The 12,020-nt window shown below is 34.3% G+C and overlaps 1 protein-coding gene across 3 annotated transcripts in view; it reads right to left on the bottom strand.

Annotated features, from left to right (window-relative positions):
* The window catches only part of LOC127934267 (carbohydrate sulfotransferase 8-like), a 121,114-nt gene that overhangs the window by 90,136 nt on the left and 18,958 nt on the right, over positions 1-12,020 (bottom strand). For all 3 annotated transcript variants that reach the window (XM_052531536.1, XM_052531538.1, XM_052531537.1), the window contains one exon: positions 4,996-5,181. In XM_052531536.1, coding sequence (XP_052387496.1) covers positions 4,996-5,155 — 160 coding nt within the window. In that variant the 5' untranslated portion in view covers positions 5,156-5,181. The remainder of the gene's footprint in view (positions 1-4,995; positions 5,182-12,020) is intronic.

The raw sequence follows: 12,020 nt of genomic DNA, 5'->3' as shown, positions 1-12,020 counted from the left end.
CAAAGGACGTAATTATGCCAAAACCTTGACCTTTGACACTCAGACAAACATAGTAACCTGTTGCATTCTGGGAGGCATCACATGACTTAACACAACAATGCTGCTCAAATATGACCGGATGAGAGATTTCAGCGGGATTCGGTGGAACAAGAGTCACTGGAATCAACCAATGATGATCATTACAGGTTTTATCGTTTCCACTGGGTTAAACCATAGTAGTGCTGTTTGCTAAGAAAAGCATCACATTTAGTTTCGCTAAAATGTAGAGTTAGTGGTTTAAACAAAAACATTTACACTAAATATGCAGATTGCACATTGTTTTTAAATACTCAGTTTTTAAATAAAATACAATATAACTGCTACATAAATATGCATAAAAATGTAATATATATATATATATACATAAATATGCATAAAAATGTTTTAAATATGCATGAAAATGAATATATATATATATTCTTTTTTTTTCTTTTTTGAAATTACAACCTTTTTCAGAAATAACACATTCAATTAAAATATATAAACACACTACTAGTCAGTTTTATTCTTTATTCTGCAAAGTGAGTAAATATATATATGTATAAAAAAAATTATATATATATATATATATATATATATATATATATATATATATATATATACATATATATATATATACTGAGGGTCAGTGATATATAATTTAATTAAATTTTATTTATAACTTTTTTTTTTTTGCAATAAGGCATTAAATATATCAAAACATACTGTTATGACATTTATAATGTTCATAAGATTTATATTTTATTTCAAAGAAATGGCATTCTTTTGAAATTTCTATTCATCTGTGAATCCCGAAAAATTTAATGTATCATGGTTTCCCCAAAAAATATTGTGCAGCACAACTGTTTTCAACATTGATTATAATCAGAAATGTTTTTTTTTTTTTTGAGCAGTAAATCAGCATCTCATTAATCTCTCTCTGTTTGTCTAGCTGTGATTACAGTCGTCTCTCGGGGGTAAGTCAGTGTCGTTCACACAGAAATGAAACCTAAAAACCCGAATCTCTCTGATTGGTGATTCCTCACGCCGTGGTGAAGCAGCTGATGGGACATTAGCACACATCAGGATCTCATCATGGGCTTTTTCTCGCATGGCCAGGATTTAATCGCCGCGCCGTTTCAAATAAAAAGCTGTCTTTGGTCCAATTTGTAGTGTTTTCTGCACAGATCAGAAGTAAACCGAGCGTCTCAGAGGATTACAAGGCTGTATCCGAGGAAAGTCAATGCATGTCCCTGAATGATGATTAGAGCAAAAATACAACAACAAAAAAATACATAAGAAACTAATAAATCATTTTCAAAGAATATACCTTGAATCAACATGGCACTTTTTCTAGTTTCAAGCATAAATCTGGCTAAATTTAATGAGAACGTTATACAGCTCCCTGAACACCACAGTAAAAGAGAATCTGATTCATAACCAAATGACTCGTCTGAATCAATTCTTTCCAATCATTTAGTCAAAATCATTTTCAAATCATGAGTCAATGGTCTGATTTACTCTTGAATCTTAATCGGCACAAAGATACAAACTTGTTGTTCTCATGACAACGTGTCGATGAGTTCAAGATCCATCATATATCCATCGTTCTTTCTTTGTTCCATCCATCCATCCATCCATCTATCCATCCTTCCTTCCTTCCTTCCATCATCCATCCATCCATCCTTCCTTCCTTCCTTCCTTCCTACCTTCCATCCTTCCTTCCTTCCTTCCTTCCTTCCTTCCTACCTTCCATCCTTCCTTCCTTCCTTCCTTCCTTCCTACCTTCCATCCATCCATCCTTCCTTCCTTCCTTCCTTCCTTCCTTCCTACCTTCCATCCATCCTTCCTTCCTTCCTTCCTTCCTTCCTTCCTTCCTTCCTTCCTTCCTTCCTTCCTACCTTCCATCCTTCCTTCCTTCCTTCCTTCCTTCCTACCTTCCATCCATCCATCCTTCCTTCCTTCCTTCCTTCCTTCCTACCTTCCATCCATCCTTCCTTCCTTCCTTCCTTCCTTCCTACCTTCCATCCATCCATCCTTCCTTCCTTCCTTCCTTCCTACCTTCCATCCATCCTTCCTTCCTTCCTTCCTTCCTTCCTACCTTCCATCCTTCCTTCCTTCCTTCCTTCCTTCCTACCTTCCATCCATCCATCCTTCCTTCCTTCCTTCCTTCCTTCCTTCCTACCTTCCATCCATCCTTCCTTCCTTCCTTCCTTCCTTCCTTCCTACCTTCCATCCATCCATCCTTCCTTCCTTCCTTCCTTCCTTCCTTCCATCCATCCTTCCATCCATCCATCCTTCCTTCCTTCCTTCCTTCCTACCTTCCATCCATCCTTCCTTCCTTCCTTCCTTCCTACCTTCCATCCATCCTTCCTTCCTTCCTTCCTTCCTTCCTTCCTTCCTTCCTTCCTTCCTACCTTCCATCCATCCTTCCTTCCTTCCTTCCTTCCTTCCTTCCATCCTTCCATCCATCCTTCCTTCCTTCCTTCCTCCTTCCTTCCTTCCTACCTTCCATCCATCCTTCCTTCCTTCCATCCATCCTTCCTTCCTTCCTTCCTTCCTTCCTTCCTTCCTTCCTTCCTACCTTCCATCCTTCCTTCCTTCCTTCCTTCCTTCCTACCTTCCATCCATCCATCCTTCCTTCCTTCCTTCCTTCCTTCCTTCCTACCTTCCATCCATCCTTCCTTCCTTCCTTCCTTCCTTCCTTCCTACCTTCCATCCATCCATCCTTCCTTCCTTCCTTCCTTCCTTCCTTCCATCCATCCTTCCATCCATCCATCCTTCCTTCCTTCCTTCCTTCCTACCTTCCATCCATCCTTCCTTCCTTCCTTCCTTCCTACCTTCCATCCATCCTTCCTTCCTTCCTTCCTTCCTTCCTACCTTCCATCCATCCTTCCTTCCTTCCTTCCTTCCTTCCTTCCTTCCATCCATCCATCCTTCCTTCCTTCCTACCTTCCTTCCTTCCTACCTTCCATCCATCCATCCATCCATCCTTCCTTCCTTCCTTCCTTCCTACCTACCTTCCATCCATCCATCCTTCCTTCCTTCCTTCCTACCTTCCATCCATCCTTCCTTCCTTCCTTCCTTCCATCCATCCATCCTTCCTTCCTTCCTTCCTACCTTCCTTCCTTCCTTCCTTCCTACCTTCCATCCATCCATCCTTCCTTCCTTCCTTCCTTCCTTCCTTCCTACCTTCCATCCATCCTTCCTTCCTTCCTCCTTCTCTTCTGGTAAGCATCTGTTCTTCACACACATCTGTCGTCTGACTTCAGCTCTCCTCCTTTAACTAAGTCCTGTAACTCTCTCAGATTCCTCAGAGATGCGGCTGTGATCTCGACGTGTCTCTCAGAGCCGGTGTGTTTAGATGTTATTGTGCTCTTTGGATGTCAGGAGGTCCACAGCAGCGTCTGCATGAAAGCAATCTCATCCAGCGCCGGAGTGGATTCTGATCCCGACACCTGAGCAGCGCACAAGAGCCGGCTCTCCTGATTAGCGCCATGCTCTGTTCCTCAAGAGCCTCTGTCGCTAACAGAGCTGTTACAGAAAGCATTTGACCTTATGAGGCCGGGGAGACTGTGTTTTGTCGGCGGAGATGAATCCGAAGCCTCTAAGAACGAAGTTCAATGAAAGCAATTTGCAGCAATGAAACATCTCTCTGTGCTTGAAAACACCACGACTCTTCTTTGTGAGTTTGAAGAGAGAAATCACTATTAGCCCACAATGCACTGGAAACACACCCTGCTCCCAATGTCTGTGGTCCAGTACTACAGGATTATCCTTTTCTCTTTCTGTATCGAAAAAAATGTGTTTAGTTTGATAATTGTATCAAAGAAAATGCCTCTGAAGAAAAACCAAATGAGCCGAATGAAATCATGCAAAAGTCACATGACCTGGGTATATGGGGACTGCTGAGGATTGATTAAATATGTTAACACTGCTAAATATATTTATCAAAGCTAGAACAGTTTATAAATAAAAACACACTTAAACAAAGGATAATGCATCAATAATAAACTCTTATTGAAAGACTTGGTTCTGTTTTATTTCTCAAACTGTATTCTTTTCAGAAACAAATTTAACTTAAAATTAAGAGGGTTATTATATTTAACTAAAACTGAAACCTATAGCAAAAGATATTTGCTATCCAATAAAATGACAAAAAATCACAAAAATTACTAAAACTTTAACTAAAATTAAAATTAAAATATATGTGTGTATGTGTTTGTGATAAAATCTCACAATAAAATTGCTAAAATTTTAACTAAAGCTACAATAAAAAAAGGAAAATATAAAAATGAAAACTAATTCAAAATATGAATAAAAAAGTACTGTATATCTCAATGACACTGACAAGGTACCAAACCATACAAAATACATTTGTTAATTACAATAAAATAAGCATTAACTGAAATAAAAAAATACAGTAAGAACAAACTTGTGCTGACAAATCGACATTACTCATTTTGATTTAGTTTGACTTAATATATTAAAATAAAGGTTATTAAAAACTATATAGACAACTGCTAAAAAACACAAATAATAAAGCATCAAAATGTAAAAAAAAAAAAAATTCTAAATATAAATAAAAACTACACTAAATCTTAATCACAAAAATCACAAGATTTGATTCTTATTCAATATGCATAACCCTATAAAGTCCATTGGATGCAAATATTTCTTAAGCCTCAAATGATCAAACTTTGCTGCTAAACCAGTCGCACTCAGTCTAATGCATGCCTTCTGTCTCTGATTGATAGTTTTGAGTTTTTGTCAAGTCAAAGCTCTTTTAGTGTAATTGTACAAACTTCAGCTTGAGTCAAATCTTGAGTAAAGGTCAGAATAAGGTCAGTAATATAAAAGCTATAAAGTTCTCCAAAGCACAATGAAAGCTTGGAAATGAACCGCTCACGTGATGTATCACAGTCTGAATTCATTCTACATGTTAACCATTGATCGTAAGTGACTGCTTCTTCCTACCTGGAGCCTGTTGAAGCACCATATCAGGCAGATCCTGCAGGTGGATGAAGAGAACGAGTCCTCCGACCCCAAACAGCAGCAGAAACCAGAAAGAGCAGGGCGGCTTACAGACGGACCCCCGTAACCTCCTCCGACCGCGAAGAATATCCACCAAGAGCATCACAGCTCAGAACGAGAGACACACACCTGAAGAAAGAGAGAGAAATACATTCTCGTTTACAGACAGAAGAAAAGAGTAAAATCAAAATGATGACGTTTTTGCATTTGCATGTATGCATTTGGCTAATGCTTTTATCTAAAGCGTGCATTCCATGGGAATCGAACCTGTGACCTTGGCGTTGCAAACACAATGTTTTACTTTTTAAGCTAAAGAAATGATGCAAGAAAATATTATTTCATTAATTTGATTTATCAGTGAACTTAAGAGGGAAAAAAAACAAAAATCTACAAAAGTGCATAATCAATTTTAACTCTCTTAATGTGAAATTGTCCATAGAAAAAAAAAGTTAGATTTTGAAATGGATTTGTATTTGATCCATCTTTCTTTTATGTCTCATTCATTCTGATATATTGAGGATTTGGTGCAGATGCTGATATTTATATGCTAAAATTCTGATGCTTTTAATGTAAATCAGTGAGATCTTTATAACAGTAGAGCGATACTCATATAAAATGATATAAATATCAATCGTCACTCTATATATCCAATGATAAGATGAGATTGAAATGATTCAAACATTGCAATCCAATGCTGATTGAGAGATGAACAAATAAACGCTTCTCAAAGGATCCTGATGGTCAGATTTGAAAGGCACTGATTTTTCCCATAAACTGCACAATAAATGAGTAGTTAAACCCTGCTTTTTCATAAACATTTCACTGCAGATCATCTCAGATTCATTCTGACATGCAACTCTGCTCACAAATGAGCCAGAACATCAATACAGCTGCGATTTTTACCTGATGCCTTTCACATCCCTGAGAGGTGCATGAGTTTAATTTCACATCGTGTTCCTCAGAGTGTAAAAAAACGTGTGTCGGCATCAAATTAGCCTATAATGCTGCTTCGCTCGTGTTTACCGAAGAGGCTTCAGCGGGCCGTCAGCATGATAGAGGAATAATCACAATTGCATGTAGACTCAACGGCCCATTAGCTAAGTGCACCGTTGGTGTACTAACACAAAAACACAGACATGAATCCATACTATTAGAATACTGTGCATAGTATGCATGCTACAAGTGCACATTTCACACAACAATATACCCCACAGTGCAATGCATTTGACTAATATCTCTCTAATTGACTTGTTAGGCAATCAAAAATTACACAAAATGTAATAAAAATTACAAATAACTACTAAATTGTTATGATAACTGGATGCCACCCACTGAAATAAACATGCAACTTGATGAGATCATTTCACACCACAGTTTGAGCGACGAATCATTGCATTTTGCAATGCTTTTGAATTAGTAGGAAAGAGATTGCAATGTGCACTTTTGTATTTTGATGGAGTAAAAAAATGCATATAATTAATTTGAATACATTCATAAATTTCCGAATGTTATATTGCGTAGGAAATTAAATTCATTCACTGCGAGGATGTCACTCTCTTTGCATTAAGAAGGAATTTTATTACCCTGCTGTGGTATGCATAATTATAGCAGGTTTCTGAAAGAATTAATATTCTGGAGCACGTTAGTGTGTGAGGCTCGTTAGAGAACCTGTCACAGCGTGAGACACAGTTTACCAGGGAAACAAGATGACAAAGAAACAGGAGGAACGACCGGGATGGAAAACAACAAGTGAAGACAGAGAGACAAAACATAATAAAGAAATCTATCCGACTAAATGCTTGAAAAACCGCATCTGCCTCTTTTTGCTCTTGTACCCTACAGATACATAAAAAATGTGTCAAAAGACCCGTCTTGGAAAGTATGTTCGAAAAAACAGTCGGTTATGTCTTAAGTGAAAGTAAACAGTTGAGAAAAAATCGGATGTGTATTATATCGGATGCATTCATTGTCTCTTAAAGTGACCACGCCTAATTTAGCTTCTAGCTGTTAGTTGTTGTTTTTTAATGTTTTTTTATTAATTTGTTTTTGTTTTTTACTAGTAGGTGCAGGACAATATAATTAATGTAAGTGAGTATAGCAAAATAAAGCGAACTGTGACATATTATACCCAAAAGGTATTTATACAGTGGACTACTAGTGAAATTGCAAAAAAAAAAAAAAAAAAAAGAGAGCACAATTTATTAGGACACTTTGACCTCACCATGTTTTGCTTACGTGTTTTTCCTAAATTACGAATGCAACGTTCACAGACTGAACAAAATGAAGCATTGCTTGGTAATTGTTCAACAAAGTATTGATAGCTGTGTAAATATTGATATACTGACAGTTGTCTGAAGTTTTGGTTGATTGTAATTCATTACACACCTTTCTATCAAAGTTATATGACATTATCAAGATTAATTTGTTCTGACAGTTTAACTCTGAGTTCTTGTCATATTTTTATTACCAATTTCTAAACTATAGCAAATAAACTGTGATAATGTGAGAAATGTTGAAGTTGTCTGAATACATTTTGGTTTGACTGTGTATTTAATTTTTACATTTTTCTTTTTTAATTGTGTAAATAGAACGAACAAACAAATTAAACAATTTCAAACAGGGGCCATTGGTAAAACCTGCACCGGTTCCCCGCAAACCAAGTTTTGTTGTTCAGTTGCTTTGACGCAATGTATTTTGTTCAAAGCGCTATATAAATAAAGGTGACTTGACTTCTAAAATGTTATGTTTAAATATCCAAATGTGGCATTATTTAATATGCGCTAACTTGCATAAATTTCTAGTACAAAAAAAAATGAACAGTGGATGAAGTCAATTTCAAAATTCTTATTTAATTATTCCTGACATATTAGAGTCAAATGTTTTTACAGAGGGAATTCTGGCTATCTCTTTTTGTCCATCCATAATTCAGAAAATACTTTGAACAGCCAGAAAACATGCTAGCAACATGCTAGTAACATGCTAATAATGCTAGAAACATGTTAGCGACATGCTAGCAACTTAATAATCATGCTAGCGACATGCTAGTCACTTGCTAAACATGTTAGGAACATGCTAGTCACTCGCTGATCATGTTAGTAACATGTTAATAATGCTAAAAACATGTTAGCAACATGCTAGCAACTTAGTAATCATGCTAGCGACATGCTAGTCACCTGCCAATTATGCTACAAACATGCTAGCAACATGCCAGTAACCTGCTAATCACGTTAGAAACATGCTAGCTACATGCTAGCAACTTGGTAATCATGTTAGCAACATGCTAGTCACTTGCTAATTATACTAATGACATGCTAGTATCATGTTAGCAACATGCTAGTAACTTGGTAATTATGCTAGCAACATGCTAGTCACTTGCTAATCATGGTAGTGACATGCTAGTCACTTGCTAATAATGCTAGTGACATGCTAGTCACTTGCTAATCATGCTAAATAAATGCTAGTAACATGCAAATCATGCTAGAAACATGCTAGTGACATGCTAGTCACTTGCTAATCATGTTAGCGAAATGCTAGTCCCTTGTTAATCATGCTAGGAAAATGCTAGTAACATGCTAATCATGCTAGAAACATGCTAGTGACATGCTTGTAACTTGCCATCAAACTTAAAACTTTTTAAACTTTTTTCAAACTCTCTAGTCAGGCATCAACTGCTTAAAATTTTCAGGCTAGGCTTTCTCAAGCCAACCTAAAGTTTGTCTTAATGAACTTTTTTGTCTTCTTGACATATTAGAGTCAAATGTTTTTACAGAGGGAATTCTGGGTATCTCTTTTTGTCCCTCCATAATTCAGAAAATACTCTGAACAGCAAGAAAACTAAACATTTTGGGGGGGAATTAAGTGTTGTATATAATCAAGAAAATTATATATGGACAAATCCTTCCGTAAAAACCTTCAGAATATACACAGGAATAAATATATAAAGTTAGGTGTTTGTAAGTTCCACTGAAGTGGAGATTTATCGCTCAGTGTTGGAGAAAAAACAAATTTTTAGAAAACGGCCTTTACAAATATGTATTGTAATTGAAATCTATTGACACAAATACTGTAGATAAAGTGCTATAATTTTTATATATATATATTTAATACATTTATAAATGTATTTCAGTGGCCTACATTTCAAATGAAATGTCACAAGGTTGTATAATGATAGAATTAAATTTTCTGAACAATATCCGCATTTATTAATATTTATTAATATTAATAAAACAATTACCAATGTGAGTTTAAAATCCTGAAAAAAGTTATTAATTTATATTAGTTTATGCACTGTAAACTAGCATAGTTATTATTGTTAACTAAAACTAACATTTTGTTAATTTAAATAAAGATGAAATGAAATAAAAGATAAATATTAGATGCTAAACCAGCTACAATTTTCATTTAATTTAAGTTGAAGTGCTAAAATTACTAACTAGAGGTAAAATAATAAAAGTTAAACTAACCGAAATAAGTAAATTAATGGCAAAAGCACGTAAGAAAATTACTAAATATGTAACTAACATTAAAATGAAAACAAAGTGTAAAAATAAAAGCTAATAAAAAATATTAATAAGATTAATATTTATATTCTATAATAGTATATCAATTATACTAAAATAACACTGGAACAAATTACAAACAATTATATTTTTACCACAGCAGATAACATTAACAAATATTAATAAATGCTTTAAGATGTAAAAATATGTAAAATAATGCATTAACTAATAAGACCTTATTGCATAGTGTTTTCTTTCAACATTTATTTATTATTATATGTTTATTAGCATGCCTATTATTAACATATTGGCTGTTTATTAGTAATTATAAAGTACATATTCTGCATGACCATATCCCACATATGCACTTACTGACTATTGATAAGAAACACATAAGGGCTTTATTGAGGCAAAAGCCATTAATAGCGGGAATAGGAGCTTAAAATAAAGTGTGAGCAAAATAATAATTGCACATTTAAAAACCCCAGTATTATGAACGTACATACAGACAAGCACAGGTTTCTCTTCATGACGTGTTGACATATGAATTACACACTTCAGATCCATCAGAATAATTGCAGCGCTGAACATAATAATCTTAATTAGAGTTTAATTAAATTGAAAGCAGGTTTTCCTGAACAGTTGTGCTCAATCAGATCTGTTATTAATGGGTGTGCAATGCATTGTGTGTGTGTGTGTGTGTGTGTGTGTGTGTCAATTGATTTCCTATAGCCTCTATACTTGAACACAGGCCTCTAAACAAGCTCTAAATGAACACAGCGTGTCCTCGTGCTTCAGCTGGAGAGAGTTCAGAAACAAAGCTCACAGATTTTTATTTTATTTATTTTAGGTAAACAGCTGCACTATTACTTCTTCATTAAATCTGTCCATATTTGTCATTATTGCTGTAACTTAATTTTACTATTAAAAACTTACTATTGGGGTGTTATTACCAACAAAAACCGACTAATAATAATAAATAAATATACACATTTATATGCACAACAGTTCAAAAGGCCACATTTATTCGATCAAAAATACAGTAAAAATTGTGAAATATTATTAAAATTTAAAAAAACTGATTTCTATGTGAATATATACTAAAATGTTATTTATTTCTGTGATCAAAGCTGAATTTTCAGCATCATTGCTTCAATGTCACATGATCTTCAGAAATCTGAATATGATGATTTACTGCTCAAGAAATATTTCTGATTATTATAAATGTTGAGTTATGAATAAACTATACTTAAAAAAACTAATATTAATATTAATACTAATATATATATATATATATATATATATATATATATATATATATATATATATATATATATATATAAATAACCAATCATTTTAATGAATATACTTTTTAAGAATTACATCAAAAATAAATATAAATAAATGTAATATAAATCATTTTTAAGAAATACAAGTAAACGATTAACCAAATAAATACAAGTAAATAAATTATTAAATAATAAATATTATAAATTATTATGGTTAATGAATGAAAATATATAGTTAATTAGGCATGATAAAAAAAACGTATCAAATTAAATGATTAGTTATTAGTTATAAAAATTCTAAATAAATACAAATTTCAAACAAACAATAAATAAATAAATTATATTGATATTGTAGAATATTATCCTCTTTGATCAGGGAAAATATTCTAAGTGCAATTGATGAATCATTCACTATAAAAGAACATGAAATAAGACAAAATAAATCAAATTTCACTAAGATTAAACATTAACTGACACAACGTGTGCTGTTTTTCTCTTCCATTGAGACGTTCTTCACTCTGAATAACAGTGTCACTGAACAAATGACCTCAAACACACACATCAACACAAACAAGCAACAAACAACAGCAAACCAGACTGAATCTGTTCCTGTAAAACGTGTCAAAGCCGCTTTAATTTACAGCTTCTGCCTCAAAAACAATCTGTTGTTCCTCGGAGGAACTTGAGTTTTATGACCGTTTCTCGGGCGATCTTCTGATTTACTGTGTTAAATAAATCCACTCCCGTCGATATAAAAGCACATCCAGCATCAATACAGCTTGAGATGACATTAAACCTCAGCAAACCTCCATAAACTGACACTGACATATACAACTGAGGCTTTCCAGCATCCAATGCATGCTTTCCTTTCCGTTTTTATTTATAGCCAAGAAAACGATTCAGCAACCTCAGTGCACAAGCCATTTCAGCTACAAGCAGAATCAATAAGCTTTGTTTGGTTAATTATACCCTGAACAGATGGACAGTACAGAGCAGAGAAGGGCGAGATCGATTCAAGTTCAGATATGCATCGTTTCATGACACACAAACACAGATTCAATGTTCACAGAGCGGCTGTAGAGTTTATTTAGTGAAATTAAAGGAGAAAAACATCTATTAACATCTATATATTTTGGATTACTAAATTTAATTCAATTACATTTAATTGAATTAAAAAATA

This window comes from Carassius gibelio, chromosome A18, assembly GCF_023724105.1.
Source record: "Carassius gibelio isolate Cgi1373 ecotype wild population from Czech Republic chromosome A18, carGib1.2-hapl.c, whole genome shotgun sequence".
Classification (NCBI taxonomy): domain Eukaryota; kingdom Metazoa; phylum Chordata; class Actinopteri; order Cypriniformes; family Cyprinidae; genus Carassius; species Carassius gibelio.
The sequence above is the reverse complement of the archived record's forward strand: the minus strand, read 5'-3'. Positions and strand labels throughout refer to the sequence as shown.